The 16319-nt window shown below is 42.7% G+C and overlaps 1 protein-coding gene across 2 annotated transcripts; it reads left to right on the plus strand.

The window, feature by feature from the left end:
• Positions 1 to 329: 329 nt before the first annotated feature.
• Positions 330 to 15960, plus strand: uckl1a (uridine-cytidine kinase 1-like 1a). Of its 2 annotated transcripts, none has more exons than XM_076276025.1 (15): positions 330 to 415; positions 3958 to 4139; positions 4938 to 5044; positions 5904 to 6074; positions 7034 to 7105; positions 7431 to 7620; positions 7956 to 8021; positions 8630 to 8645; positions 9464 to 9562; positions 12053 to 12146; positions 12678 to 12740; positions 13169 to 13291; positions 13863 to 13970; positions 14536 to 14692; positions 15878 to 15960. In XM_076276025.1, exons 1-15 carry the CDS (start codon positions 330 to 332, stop codon positions 15958 to 15960), a joined length of 1617 nt encoding a protein of 538 aa, XP_076132140.1. The 2 variants fall into 2 exon arrangements, with proteins under 2 accessions (XP_076132140.1, XP_076132141.1); XM_076276026.1 differs by lacking the exon at positions 330 to 415 and adding an exon at positions 2754 to 2821.
• Positions 15961 to 16319: the final 359 nt, after the last annotated feature.

The raw sequence follows: 16319 nt of genomic DNA on the forward strand, positions 1-16319 counted from the left end.
CATAAATTCTGTTCACCAGCACATCAGTGAGGGTGTTTACATCGTATGCATCCACGCACAAATGTATGGGCGTACAAATAGCAGTCGCTTTCAAAATAAAAACAACGATATTGATTTGCATGCATTCCTATGCTAGGTTCTTGACTATTGTTCTTTCACGGACCTTACGCGGGCCGGTCAGGGAAAGCCCACGGGCCGGATGTGGCCCGCGGGCCGTATGTTGCCTATGTATGGCCTAGGTTGTCCCTGCCGTTGTATGAACTAGCCTACATTTCCCAGAAAGCATTTGGAGCACCGCGGCCAGCTGATTGTCAGAAATGTTCATGGCGATGTCGGAGATTTACAGGGAATGTCGCATCCCGCTGATGGAGTGTGGGAAGAAAGGCTCCTCTTTGTCAGACAGGTATTCAAAGTTGTTCATAGGGAGCAATTAATTTACTCTTACATTAAAGCAGACATTAAAGCTGTTTGTGTTCGCCACTCTGGCCGGTGGCAAGATTTTGACGATGCTCCGTGAGTGAGTCATCGGTTGAAACAGCGCGTTAATTCTGCAAAACTATTACACCAATAATTCCTGGATTAATCGAGGAGTTTGTGAAATCTGAATTCCAACGATAGTAGTTATTTTTTCTGTAGCCTAGACCATAACAATGCAGCTTATTTTTCAAAAAGTAGGTGAAGGGTTTGATACTATGGAACTATGAATGCGCATGACTGATTTGTGTCCTATTGCAGTGCCATCCTGTCCGTCTGCACCTCATTGGGTACACCAGAGAAAATCTGCCTCTTGCATAATGCCAGTTTAACATGTAATGTTTTATTTTAAACGTGAAACACTATTAGTTCGAGGGAGAACATCTTTAGTAGTAGGCAGCCACACGCATAATAGGATTAGAGTAATGGCCAGCTCAGCTATGTCTGACCTTAAGGTCCAGAACAACTGCAGGTGATAAATACACCTCTACATCCCATGCTGAGGAAGCCTGTTGTTGAAATGTAATGCTCAGTTCAAGTAGGCTATATTCTGACTAAAATAGTTTAGGATGGATAGTTTTTGTGGGCATATCTCTTTCTCTTCAGACTGCAATCAGTGCTTTTCTGTCTATCATAATAATGCCATAAGTGGTTCGTTTAGATGTTATCCATATTTCTTTTTTATCCCATGTTTTATGTCTGACTTCACAATCAGACTGTTTGACTTCCATCTGGCCCTGATCAGCTAACCTACTGTAGGCCTACATTTAGTGCTGGTCTTGGATCAGTGGTACCCTTTTGTTATCCTGCAGTGACTGACCTAAATACCTGGTCTCAAATCACCCAAACTTAATTTTTAGTGTGTGTTACAAAATGTTCCACTAGAGGGCAGGCTGTGGCCATATGAGTCTCCTCTCATAAGTGAGAGGGGAGAGTCATGTAGGAGAGGCAACTAAACCAGAGACTTTCTAATGAAGAGACACAGCACTCAAAAAATCCTCAATAGAAAAACATGGGGTTACTTTGTAATGCCAATATGGCCAATAAGAAATGTTTATCTTCACATATCCCAGCCCTTCCGCGGCAAAACGTCGACATGTGAATACATTGAGCCAATCATGTGGTGTGTTGTGAAGACATTGTGGCAATCATGTGTTGTGATCTCGCCGCTGGAACAAGATTGGTGTTGTGAAGCCTTGCGCATGCACATTTCTGCCGAAATAGATGCCCGATAAGTGCCCTAAAAGCGTTGCACTATGGCTGCCGAGTAGAGGGACTTGCCTAAAAGGACTTTGACTAAACATAGTGGTCACAGCTGACAGAGCACATGTTTTATTGACAACAGCGTACTCCAACATGACAAATGTCCATGTTCATGGAAATTCAAGATGTTTTTGTATCAAAAGGCTGTAATCCTCTACAGTATAATTCAACAAATTTGAGCACATCTACCTCATTTTTGTTCCTTTTGTCAGGATATAGTGCATAGAGACTGACACAGTAGATCTGCTACATAACAACAATTTTCAGGTATTGATGTTAGTAGGGCAATAGCACAGAAAACTCTGGCATATTGATGTTTAAACCTCTGACATACTGTTTGAAATAAGCTTCAGATAATAGGCCTAGGCTTATATATTTTTCTTCAAATTAAAAAAAAAACAGTCAACAATATATTCTGACTGACGATCTCTTCTCTCTTCACTCTAACTCTCTTACTCTTACTCAGACTTAACACATGCTAACACACACAAACACACACCCCACATGCAGAGGATCAGCAGGAGATGTTCTTTGACTGATGCCTAACGGGTGTTTATGTCGTTATTTATACCAGCCTAACACGTATCACCTGCCACCGATCCCCTCTAAGCCCTTTCGCTTTCCCACAGGTTCCTCGGGGAGGTGGGGAATTAGAGGAGAAAGGAAACAAGACTGCAGGAGTGGAACCTGGAGCTTACTATTGCAGAGAGAGAGAGAGAGAGAGAGAGAGAGAGAGACAGAGAAATTAGGAAAGGCCAGAAGTGTCTGTGTCTGAGGTGAAATGTCAGACAGATTCAGGGCAGAAAGACAAAGATTTTTTTGTGCGTTCCTTCCTGCTGGTCAGTATATCGCAGTACTTTTTTTTCGCGTCTTGGCAACAGTGCTACTTTGGACAGGCTTCTTGTTTGTACTTGGTGTGGGAAGAGAGATCTGCGGTCTGTTGAGGATATTTTGCTCATTTGGACAGCCACGTGTCGTAGATGGAAAGCTGTCGGCAGCCGTACTCGGGGGCAGATATGACCACCCTGCCAGGCTACACTGGCGCCAGGATATCTGGTTGCTGGGCACTGCGCTCTGATGGAGGGTATGTGAATGTCAATGATTTGTTGAAGAAGTCTACACATTATTTAGCTTTGTTCTACCTTTTGGCCATTTTGTAGTCAAAGTGTACATTTGTAGTAAAGTGAAGATTGAGATCAAGCGAGACCAGAATCTTGATGAAAGTGATTTTAAAGAATAAAGATTTTAAAGTGGAATGTATTCTATCCAAAGGGATCAGATGGCCTCATTGAAGTTCTTATGTCTTTTCATGAAGAAGTTGAAACGTATTATTTGCTGTGTACTCGGGGCAATGTTTGGTCTTTAATTCATCCAAGAACTGTGTGATTATCCCCAGCTTTTGAGTGAACACTTACATCAGAGGGAACAGAGGAACTTTCTGTTTTTGTGTGTGCTCCGCCATGCCTCCAAATGTGTTCTCTGAGGCCTAGGCATAAGAGCTAAACGAGAAGAGCGGTAAATAAAGCAGGGTGTCACAAAGAGAGAGTGGCAGCTAAAAGAAGGCCCTGATTTATACTGACTTAGGGTTTGCTCTCTTGCCAGCGTGACGAGCACTTCAGCTCATGCACATCTTTTGGATGCCGTCCACCGGCCAATAAGGAGACTTGAACTGTCTCTCTTGTTTGATTCTCTGTGGGAGGACCTTTTTCTGCAGGGGTGATCCCCTGGGATATGTATGTTTGTATGAATTATGTATCATATACCTTACCCATCTGCTTTCCATGCCTATTGACATACCCACTTCAGGAACTCTTTTATATTTATAGATTGTGGTTTAATGCTGATGCAGGCTATGCAAGAGATGCATCATGAAATGTTGAAGTGCTTGAGTGTGCATGTGAATCACTAAAAGCTAGATGATATGTACTTTTTGATAGGAATTGGACTGGTTTGTTTCCGACTAATAGAAGAGGGTTCAGGTTAAATGTCTGAATCAGCTGTGAGCATATAGCATGAGCATTTTAAATCACTGCAGAAATGGGCCCATTATTCAATCATTAAATACTGTATATCGAAGGTGGCATGTGGATTCAGTAGACTAGAGCATGGGTTTGAAGTATACTGGAATCAGAGTCTGTGCGCTCTTTCCTCTTGACACATGACTAGTGAAGTGTTGCGATCAGTTTGTTTGTTTTGTTTTGTGTGGCGTCTCAGTGGCAGTGGCGAGGACTCTCTGGACCGGCTCCTGCCCACTGTAAGCAGCGCCCCCCGCAGAAAAAGCACATCTCTGAGTAAGTCGGAGCCACCGCTCCTCCGCACTGGCACACGCACCATCTACACCGCCGGACGGCCCCCATGGTACAACGAGCACGGAGCCCAGTCCAAAGATGCCTTCGTCATCGGTACGGCCAGTATATGTCCCCTCCCCTCCGTCCCACACACAGGCCATGTGCACTAATGCTCCTGAACGTCATTGTTTTTTTTTTTTGTCATTGTTGGCGGGAGACACAGCACCAGTACACCTGCACGTAGGCACAACATGTTCACACAAAAAGTATTTTGCACTTGAAAAAATATAAATATGTTGATATATTGATATCATAACTTGTACTAACAACAGTATGTCCTGAGGCATAGCATGCCTGGCGCCATGTAGTGGGTCTATGGAATGCTGGTGTAACAGCTGAATATTGCCAGCGTCGTTCCTAGCAGGTCTTCGATGTGCGGTGCCTCAACCACAGGGGTGTTGGGGTTCTCAGAAGGTTGAACTCCAGCCTGGCTCTTTTCCTACCCAAGCTTTGTTTTGTTCAGCAATTTGAGAAGGTTAACATGAGTCGCTGGGGAAGGACTCCCACACAGTGCACTCCCTCTCATTTCTGTACAGAGAGCAGGTCTGCCATCTGTGGAGGTGTCTTGAAAGCAAACAGTATACACCACTTTTATACACCACATGTTGTGATACAGTTTATTTGTATCATAAGATCACTGTGTAATCCTCAATTAAGATGATAAATAGACAAAGCCCATGCAAAAGAATGACTACATAAAAAGGCTTGGGGAGCTTACCTGGGATATGTTAGACGGTGTGTTTTCTTTTCACTGCTGCGCAGTATAAAGGCATTTCTGTTTGAGTTTGTGTTTTCATGAAGTTGTTCGACTGCAGCCCTTAGTGTTCTGCTTCTGTGCTGTGCGTACCTTAGGGCTGTGTGGCGGCAGTGCTTCAGGGAAGACCACAGTGGCCAACAAGATCATAGAAGCTCTGGATGTACCCTGGGTAGTACTGCTGTCTATGGACTCCTTTTACAAGGTCTGTCTCTCTGTGTGTGTGTGCGTGTGCGCACGCGCGCGTGTGTGTGTGTGCGTGTGCGTGTGCGAGTGCGCGTGTGCGCGCGCGCGTGTGTGTGTGTGCTGTGCACGCATATGTGTGTGTGGGTGTGTGCATGAATGTGCACTAATCTGTGAATGCCTGTGTCCTGTGTGTCCGTTGCCTAATCATCTGGGTCAGTTGTTTCTGAACAGGGCCAGGTAATCTCTGCCTCACTTCCTGTCTGTTTATAGTATACTAGAGAGCATGGCATTAAATAGCGCCCTGTGCAAAGCTCACCACACAGAAAGCAATTCTCATTCCCTACTGATGTTCACTAGAGTTGGAAAGACAGGAACAAAGACAAGGTTACGCAAAGATACAAAATAAAAAACAAATCTATTTGACGTAACGTTACTCCCGCACTAGATTCTATGATGTGTAGCACTCATCATCAAAACACACAAAAGAGGAGCTTCACCTCCATGAAGGAGAGATTGTTAGAGCAGATGTTGTTGATCTCATGTAGTAGTCGTCATTGACGACTCCGTCTGTGCGTTTCTGACCGAAAGACAGAATGCTTCCCCATGTTTACACACATACAAGCAAATTATAACACATTTTCGGAATGCCAAAATAACCAAAAAACATATTTCACTGATATAAAGGTATAAAGGTAGCCTACTCCACTGTGCTGATCTGTACTATACTCCATAGTACATTAAAGACCTTTTGATCACTTTTTATTGTTCACTCTTTTTAGGATTTTCAATTGAATATATTCTTCCCGTCACAATGACGTGGACAGCGACGTGCTGTGGCATTACAGTTTTGAGGTGTTTCATGTCTGACCCTCCCACAGGTGCTGACAGCAGAGGAGCAGGCGCTGGCGGCCAGTAATGACTATAACTTCGACCACCCCGGGGCATTTGACTTTGAGCTGCTGGTGGCCACGCTGAGGAAACTCAAGCAGGGAAAGAGCGTGAAGATCCCTGTGTATGACTTTACCACACACAGCCGCCACAAAGACTGGGTGAGTGCTGTATTAGTTAGAATGGCATGGCAGCACATATTGATTTTAAGACAGTAGATTAGTACTAATAGTGTGTTTTCAAGTAAAATAAGTAAGTCAGTAAGTTCTAACAGTTATGAAATCAGTGAGCATATAATGGAAAATGATACATTTATTGAGTGTTCAGATTCAGTAAATGGTTTATTCTAATATTTCCCATTTGGTTTAATATTTTTATCATTACTTTTATATTTGTGTTGAGTCATGACATGTTTTATGCTAAAATGGGCTTGATCTGATTTCGAGAGACCGAAATTATGATCATTTTTATGACCCGTGTAAATTGCTACGAAACCATTTTTATCTTCTTGTTTTTTAAAGAGCTTTTAACCCAATGATCTATTGCACTGCTCTGTTAGTAGGTGTATGTGTGTATAAGTATGTGTTCAACCAAGGACAGAATTACCTCTGGAATTAATAAGTTCAGCACACATGCATGTACAGTTTACAGTCCTGTCCATTTAGTTGTGTTGTGTGTATGCAGCAGCAATAGCAGAGGCTGTTATCTAGCGTTGCCTCCAGGTTGGCGGCCGCTGCAACTACAGCAGCAGCTTAGGCAGATCTAATCCATCAAGACCATTACTACCATGTACTTACATGAATAAAGCTCATAAACTCATACATTTGAGAGTTATCATGAATTCACCAAGAAGCCCCTTTTTGGCTTATACTATGCTTATTCAAACTTCAACTTTTTATAATAAAGCTATTTCAATGTTATGTCCAATCGAGTGCCAATTGTTGTCCAGGTTTCTTGTCAGAGTCAGAGCAAAGGTTTGCTTCTGTTAATAAACCACAAAGCTCACCTCACTTTATTTCTGTAATGTAAATTTCCACAACCCCCTTCATTTCTAGTCAGCTTAGGCTTGACATTTTGAGTTGGATACTCTGGATAATTCTCTCTTCATTTGGTCTTTCAGAAAAACCTCTATGGTGCCAGTGTCATCATCTTTGAGGGAATCATGTCCTTTGCTGATAAGGAGCTTTTGCAGGTGAGAGACCTTTTGAAACATTTTCGATTTAGGCTCTTCTTCTTTTGCATGTGCCCTATGGCTGGTGCTATTGAGATAGCTGCCTGGTGAAGCTTCTGTGCATCTCTAAAGAAATTAGACTAGGCGAAAGAGACAGATAAGGCGAATAGGAAGAGAAAGGCTGGGGATATTGAAGAAAATGAAACTCTGGAGATAGGAGAGGGGAGGATTGCATACCTACTCTTTTTTTCCCCCGTGGTCTAATAGCAGATGCAGCTAGCAGCTCAGTTTTTTAGCGTGTTGTCTAAGCGGATCCGAGCGTCACTTGGTGTCTTGCTGTTTGCAGCTCCTGGACATGAAGATCTTTGTGGACACAGACTCGGACATCCGTCTGGTACGGAGGCTCAGGAGAGACATCACGGAGCGTGGACGGGACATTGAAGGTGTCATCAAGCAGTACAATAAGTTTGTAAAGCCAGCCTTTGAACAGTACATTGAGCCCACCATGAGATTGGCAGACATTGTTGTGCCACGCGGTAAGTCTCTCCACTGATGGTTATGCGCTATTGTTTGGGTACTTATGGGCAAGATATTATTAATTATCTTTAGTTCTTTTGGACTAATATCACTGTCACAAGCTATCATTAATTATCTTTAGTTCTTTTGGATTGATACTACTGTCAACTTGGTCATCTATTCTTTGGTTGTTTATTTCCCTGTGCTTGTTTATGTCTGTTATTTATTTTTCTTTACTTCCTACTGCACTACTTATTATTACTTATAAGTCAACATTTCTAACGCATACTCTAGTCTTATATATTCTGTTCTGCCCCCCTCCCTAAAAAAACACCCAAACTATGCACATGATCAGGTGGGGGAAACATGGTGGCCATAGACCTGATAGTCCAGCATGTTCAAAGTCAACTGGAGGAGGTGAGCAGGAAGCATCATGGGAAAACACTGAGGAGCCATAGGCACTTCACTAAACATAACATACACACACGCACACGCACACGCACACGCACAGCACAGATACATTTGTACTGCATCATATCTAACAGCTAGACATTTTATCTTTTGCTCATTTTTTCCCCAGTCCTTTCTCACTCTCTCTCTCTCTCTCTCTTCTTTGTTTTCTCTCCTGCTCTTAATGCAGCGTGAACTCAGTGTCAGGTAGAGTAGACCCTCCCTTCCATCCCTCCATCCTTCTCTCCTCTCTCTCTCTCTCTCTCTCTCTCTCTTTCCTCTGTGTTATCTTGTCTCCCTTCCCATGTGCCTCCAGTTATATCAACACAACTCATCTGTGGGCACGTTTACCTGTGGAACACACACAGTACTGTGCTCATGCAATCATTTGGCTTTTGCAGCAGTTTTATGACAGGAAAATATTCCAGAGTATGAACATAAACACACTCCCATTTAGCACTAGTAGTCAGTAAATCATTCTCAGTTCACATCAGATGCATCCGAGTGGACTGAGGTAAGGTAAAGAAACCTTAAAGACACTGCAGAAAGTCAGCCAACACAGCAGTCACCATCAAAGAGAGTTGTACTGGCAAGTGTTTTTGAGATGCTGTTGTTGAAATATTTGGAGGCCATAACTGTCAACCCTTAGGTTTTAAGAGAGGCTCTTCTGCCTGAGACGACCTAATTGCAGCAGTTGTGCAGTGTTGCTCGTCTCCTGTTGCTCGTTGTTTGTAGCGGCTGCTATTTATAAAAAGACAGTCTGCCCCTGACCTTCCTGTGGAAATCCACCAGTAGAACTTGTTTAGAGTATAACTTTGGCAATGAGACATTAGTGAGATATCAGTGAGACTGAGACAGCACAAGTGTCTATGTTTTGCCCCCAAGTGTCTGCTGTCAGGCACATGGTAGCAGACGTTTGTAGCCTCATTAAAATCTCAGGCTTCAGATCTGTCTCCGGGAGAATCATTGTGTTCCCGTGGCAGATTGTTCCCTGTTCCTTCTCTTCATATTTTTGTTTTTCAGAACTTTTGTAAAGTGTTTTCAGTGAAGTTGGAATAATAGCAAGACTGTGCTGGTCTCTAATGGCTTTATTGTTTTTCTCCTTCTGACGTACATGTACTGATGTACTCATTCACCCACACAATCTCTTTCTCTCTCTTTCTCTCTCTTACATACACACACACATACACACACACATACACACACACACACACACACACACACACACACACACACACACACACACACACACACACACACACATGCATACGCACACATGCACACACATGTTGATACCCTGATGATAAAATCATGATAATTAATATAAAATATACACACACTCTCTCTTTCACTCACTCACTCACACACAAACACGCATACCCATCATGCACACTAAACCACGCACCCAAACAGAGCCGTCCTGGCCTCCGCCCCCCAGACGCAGCCTTTGCCCCAGACGCTCAGCGTACTGGAGAGCACCCCACAGGTCCGAGGCCTGCACACCATCATCAGGTCAGACTGCACCTCCCCGTCTCTCTCCAGTCACTTCTTCACCTTTTCTGCCACCAAGCTCGCTCTCGCTCTCTCTTCGACCCTTTTAACTCTGAATCACTGCCTAGCCCTAGCGCACAGTATATCACATATCAATAGAGCATGTAATACTAATTGTTGTTTGTAGTGTATATATCATATTTACCATACTGTCTGTGTGTGTGTGTGTGTGTGTGTGTGTGTGTGCTATATGCATGTACGGTTTTGCCTCTGTGGCAGACTGATTGCATTAGTCTGGGAAGGTGATTTCCAGTGAGAGAGGAGGCTAAGTGGTGTACCCTCATAGCCAGGGATGGGCAGAATTTCTAATAGATGTATTTAAAATATGTATTTCAAATACAAAATACCATTTTGTAATATGTATTTTATTGAGATGATGAAAATGCCTCTTTTTTTGTATCAAAATACTTGAAACACTGTGATGATATCTATCTATCTATAAAGCACAAAATCTCTGTCTCTGTCTGTCTGTGGCACCATCGCATGGTCAAGCCCCTCTGCTCGAGTAGAGCGTTTATTTTCCTTTGCTGGACTGATTAACAGGCCCCATAGGCATCGTCTGAATGCAATATTGTTTGAGAAGTTAGTTGTGCTTAAAGGCATCAACTGAGGAGACACGACTAGTTAAGGTTACACACACTCCTTTGCTCACACAAGGACAGCACAAGGACTTGAGTTCACAAGCTTATTGCAACACTTGAGTTTTCTATTTTCCTTTCTTTTTCTGTTTTACAGTTTTTTTCTAGACTTTAAATGTGTCTATGTTCTCTGACCTGTGAAATATTTCAGTGCTATGGTATCTTGACAAGATACCTCAAACAAGGACATTTCCAATTTTGCACATTTTAAATAGGAAATGATTGATAATGTCATAATTATTGGCTTCTAATTGGCTTAACTGATTGGATGGTATTAATGTGACAACCTGATTTTTTATTTTTACTTTTTTTTGTATTTACATTGATAGAGGTTGTGCACACACCAGTTTTGGTGTATACAAAATTATTCAACTGTAATGAAACTCACCATAAGCGTTGTAGTGATGGTGTTAAATAACTTAAAAGGTTAAAATGCTACCTAGTTTAAATTTCTAAATAAGTCATCCATTTGTCTTTGAGTTATTGTCACTGATTCATAGTGGGCAATCTATTACACCAACTGGCTGGGAAGTGCAACATTGTTGGCATTCAAAGCCTGTCGCTGCTAAACAGTACATCTCCAAACTCAAAAACAGTAGACTAACAGTCAATAAAAGTGGACTGTCAGAGCAGCACAAAATACTAAAAGCCATGCCGAGTGTCGTGTTCGCTCTTAAACTTTCCATCACATTTGGTGCCTCTGCCTAGCCACTTCGTAAATGTGTTATAATTAGTTCTGTACTTTAAAGAACATTTTGAGCCATCACATAGCCTACGTTTAATGTTGCAATATTATCAGAAGGCCCTATGTGCAATTTGCTTTTGAGCAGGATCTTACAAGAACATTTCAAAATGGAATGGAAAGACACAGTGATGATGACATTTTGCTGCTCAGCTGTAGCAGGCCTGCTAGTAGTGAGTCTGTTATAGCCTATTTACTTGTATTGTAGCCTATGCAACTATTATATTAAACGCTGGGTGCTAGTCTATTAAACACTAGCTATGACCGCTATGTTCTTGCACTATTTTCCCCCATGATCATATTGTTTCAGTTATCCAAAAGGCTCAAAGGATGCTCTTTATTATATGGCAATTTTGTAAAAATAACTAATAAAAGTGAGGTGAGGTGCCCCCCCTGTCAGTGCCCACACACACACACCCATTGTTCTCTGGCGCCCACCCTGGCAGAGGTTTATATTGGGATGTCTAACATGAGGGGTCAGCATATCTAATCTGTTGACTGATTATGGAAGGATTGCTTTCAGATGTTTTTCCAGGTAGTGTACAAGTGAAGGGATAGACGAAAAAAGGCTTTTAGAAAGAAGTATTTTGTAGTATTTTGAAAATACAAAAATACAGTATTTTATTTTGATAAATTTTTTGGCTGCTGTATTTTGTAGCTTATTTTGATACATTTTAAGGTGGGTATTTGGTATTTTATTTGGAAATACATTTTGATGTATTTGTGCCCATCCCTGCTCATAGCTTAGGGTTGTTCCAGTTACCTGTCCCCCACTAACAGTGACAGCAGACCTTACTGTGGAGGACAGGATGCTAATTTGGATGGTATTATTAGTAACCTCACTGGCCGCCTCCTTCTCAAAGGCTCACAGAGGTGCTGCAGTGAGGGCAAGCCATGCCATCCCATAATACATGATGCATGTCATGTTAAGTAGTGGGAAGATACTGTGTCAGGTTTTACAGTCATGATGATGCTGTCTCGAATGGATCCAGGCAGATTCTCTAACTGAACTCTCTGTTGCTCTCTCTCTCTCTCTCTCTCTCTCTCTCTCTCTTTCTCTCTCAATTTCAGAAATAAGGAGACCAGTCGAGATGAGTTTATCTTCTACTCCAAAAGACTGATGCGCCTTCTAATAGAGCATGCTTTGACCTTCTTGCCATCTAAGGTGTGCTTTTGTGTACCGGTGTCTTAATAGATGTTTGTATGTTATAGATAGATAGCTGTGCGTGCGTGTGTGTGTGTGTGTGTGTGTGTGTGTGTGTGTGTGTGTGTGTGTGTGTGTGTAACCAGTGCATATGTTCATCAATGCCTGTATAGGTGCTCCTGTATGAATCATGATTTTGTGGTGCAGTACTGTATACATAGTATTTAAATAGCACATTTCAAGTGTATATCTCAAGCGCACTATTGTCTCATACTTCACACCCATAGGCCAGGTCCTGTGTTATTATTATAGGAAGATCAAAGTTGGCTCTACCACACACAATACTAATTATAGCCTCAAAACCAATGGCTCGTTACTATTGTTCTGCTGACCTGGGTTCATTTGTTATGCATGTTTTTAATTAATTTGCCAGATAAATGCAGAGTCATGTGCTTTGAGTGTACTTGATGTTCTGTTGCGGTGTTACGGCGTGGTCAGACTGATAAAAGTGAGATGCTAATGAGATAGTAAAGCGCTCGGTTGTTTCCGCAGCCTTCCACTGTGCAGACGCCGCAGGGCCAGGAGTATGAGGGGAGGAGCTTCAGCGGGAAAGGGGTGGGTCTTAATGATGTGCACTCTCTCTCTCTCTCTCTCTCTCTCTATGTCTTTCTTTCTCTCTCTTTTTCCTCTATTTCTTTCTGTCTGTTTTTCTCTCTCTTTAGTATATCTGCACCATTTTTGTCAGTTTTGTTAATGTCTGATAATCCTTTGTATGCAGAATTTATGGATTTGAGTGGATTTGAAATTGTCCTGACATCTGACATTAGCCCATATCTGGCCCATAATAGCAAATGTGTCAACACCCTCCATCTACAAACTGTAATCTGTGTGTTGTGTTGTCCTTATAGTATGCCATGTCGTCTCCTAACACTCACGTATGATGACCCATAGATAACGGGCGTGATAGCAATAACACCCTCTATCTACAAACTGTAATCTGTGTGTTGTTATGCCCTCTCATAACACTCATGTATACTCCACAGATAACAGGCGTGTCCATTCTGCGGGCAGGGGAAACCATGGAGCCTGCTCTGAGGGCAGTCTGTAAAGATGTCCGCATCGGCAAGATCCTCATCCAGACCAACCTGGACTCAGGGGAACCAGAGGTAACTAACCAGGGGAAACATCCTGCACATACAGCCAGATGGACGTATCAGTTTGGAAGGACACAGGTGAAAATTGCTTTAGCTTGGAGGTAGTGATAACAATTCAGCTTTTCATAAATGTAGTTAAATGTTTACTTTGTGGGTCTGAAGAACACTGAGATACTGAATCAGAAGAATATTGCTCTGTTCTTGGAACATGTTCTGTTTTCTTGGAACAGAGGCAATTGCTTTTAGTGTGGTGGCTTCAATGTGGCAACTTGAGCATGTGATAAAAACAAAAGTGAAAAGGGTAGGGAATAAGATATTGCTCAGCTCTTACTGAGTTAAATGATTGTGTAATGAACAGTGACAAACTTTTGAGATATTTCATCGTCTTCCTCAACTACTGCTCTTCTCCTGCCTTTCTTGCCCCTTCGACTTGGTCTCCATGGTAACCAGGAGTTCCAAGTTCTCACCATATCTCTGTGGTGACCAGGGTTTCCTCTTCCTCTCTCAGTCTCCATGGTAACAGCCTCTTCACCATCCTCTTCTTCTCTCCGTCCCTCTCTCTCTCTCCCTCTCTCTCCACCAGCTGCACTACCTGCGCCTGCCCAAAGACATCAGTGAGGATCACGTGATCTTGATGGACAGCACAGTGTCCACCGGAGCGGCTGCCATGATGGCTGTGCGCGTGTTGCTGGTGCGTCATGTCACCACCACCCATCTGCTTTATATGCATTACAGACCTTAATGATCTCCAGTGAGGGGCAACAGCTGTCCCCACAAAACGTGACTGACAGACTGTCACTCGGTTTTGTATATAGTATGTCTTTACTCTTGTTTGTCTTACTCCATATTATGTAATATTCACTATGATAACAATATAATTCTCATAATTATCTATTTTATTCTATTCTCAAGAATATTTACTTGCTTCTCCAAAACCTTTGACAGAGAACCATAAAAATGGATCTCCGACTGACTGTGTTTAGGTTCATACCAGGGTCATGTACAGACTTCAGAATTAGTTTGATCATGCTATGGTCATGTGTTATGTATTATTTCAGGGGAGTTATTACAGAAACTAAATCTTAACTATTGTAAGAGTTGGGTCTGTTGCTCTCCAGTGAAGTAAAAAAATTGAAATGTTTTGAAATGCTTCGACTTCCAGAGCAGTAGCTCAAGCTTCCTGGGGTCTGGCATGTATCTGTGTGTAGCTTCACTCCTCTGAGACCGTGTGCCTGTGGGCTGTGGTGTGTCTCCAGGACCATGATGTGCAGGAGGAGAACATTCTCTTGGTGTCTCTACTGATGGCGGAGCTGGGAGTGCATTCAGTGGCCTACGCTTTCCCCCGTGTCAGAATCATCACCACCGCTGTCGACGAAAGCGTAGACGACCTTCTCCACGTCATCCCAGGAATAGGTGAGTTCGGTGGTCCAAAGGGTCAACAACCCTGCCCCAAAGCAGGTGGAGTATGTGGTCAGTGCACATTTAGATAAACAGTTAGTGGTTCTGAATTTAACATCTTTCATCCACAGAAAATAGCCTATCGTTGGCTAAATGAGTCATTTATAACTGAAAACTACTTTGATGTTCATTCCCAATATGAATGTTGATAAAGGTTTTTCAAAGAATCATGTCTCTGATCAGTGCTGTTTGTAAAATCTTAAACTTGAATGCAAGCCCAAGAAGCTTTCAGTGTGATGCATTCTGAAACATTAATACAGAAGATGTCTTTCTTCAGTTTCTCTGAAACACATGCACAGCACACTGTGTACAGTGTCCTGTAAACATATATTCCACAGAATTTAATATCTCTTGTCGGAGAATAAAATGAAGTTTTGTTCTTCATCTGTGCTCATGAGCACATCACCTTGGCCTTGTGACTGTCATTTACCAGTGGCAATAGGAATTCAATATGTTACATCATAACTGAACTACTGTGTACATGTACATAATAAAAAACGTATAGCGTCTTCTGTACAGTGCTGACAAATCTCTTTATTATACGGCTCTTCACAATGCTAGTAGAACGCTCCATTGACTTGAATGGGATTTCCCAACGTTCTACGGTAAAATAAATTCATGTAATTACCGCTGTCAATGGCAACGGGTTTTGTGCTGCTGATCATATCACTCCGCAAGTATTCCGGTCACTTCTTGCATTGGAACTTCATTCAAAAGTGAAAGCAGACAGTTGATCAGCTGTGTTCTAAAGAATGTTTGAATCAAGTTCAGCGTGTGTTGCGAACTATTTGTTTCTCAGCAAAAGCCACGACGAAACGGTAACAATTAAGTGTAAATCGTGGAGTTTATTTTTTCGTTTTGGCAAGTAGCCGTATAATAAGCGGGATAATGTATAGAACGCCGGTCATTATGGGAAAATAAGCCCCTTCAGGGCGAAACAAGACCCCTCCGCTGGCGCGTCGGGGTCCGGTTCGCCCTGTCGGGACTTATTTTCCCCATAATGACCGGCGTTCTATACATTATCCCTTATGTAATACCTACAGGTCAATTGCACATATCAGTAGCTAATACCGGACACAGCACTGACCTTTATGTAACACAGAATTATGAGCTTGTCGTCTTGTCTTTTTTTTCCCGTAGGGGACTTTGGGGACCGCTACTTTGGGACGGACGGCACGGCGAACTGGAACGACGATGACGACCAAGATACGCCCAGCCACTGAGAACCGGGCGCTGGCGGTGTGCTGGTGGAGAGTGCTTGGTGGGGTAAGGGTGGGGGAGTGGGTAGGGGGCATTGATATTCTGCACAGAGCAGCCCCAGGGAAAGGCTGTGCTTCTCCTCCGACTGCCAGGGCTACCTGTCTGACAGCTTCTCCACACACACACACACACACGCACACAGTCCAAAAGAGCACCGTCTTGCAAATTGTCTTGCAAATGAGACCGCACATCCACAAATATATTTCTTTTTCTAATGAATGTGTGTAACTGTGATGGATGTTTTGATAACCTCATTTCGCTTCTCCGAAAGTGTGCAGGTTGTCTTGTAGATATCTTTATCTCTGTAAGTGAGGGTGTGATT

This window comes from Alosa pseudoharengus, unplaced genomic scaffold, assembly GCF_046254945.1.
Source record: "Alosa pseudoharengus isolate Yale_2024_CS ecotype anadromous, Long Island Sound unplaced genomic scaffold, YU_APseudo_1.1 YU_APseudo_1.1_scf_9, whole genome shotgun sequence".
Lineage (NCBI taxonomy): Eukaryota > Metazoa > Chordata > Actinopteri > Clupeiformes > Clupeidae > Alosa > Alosa pseudoharengus.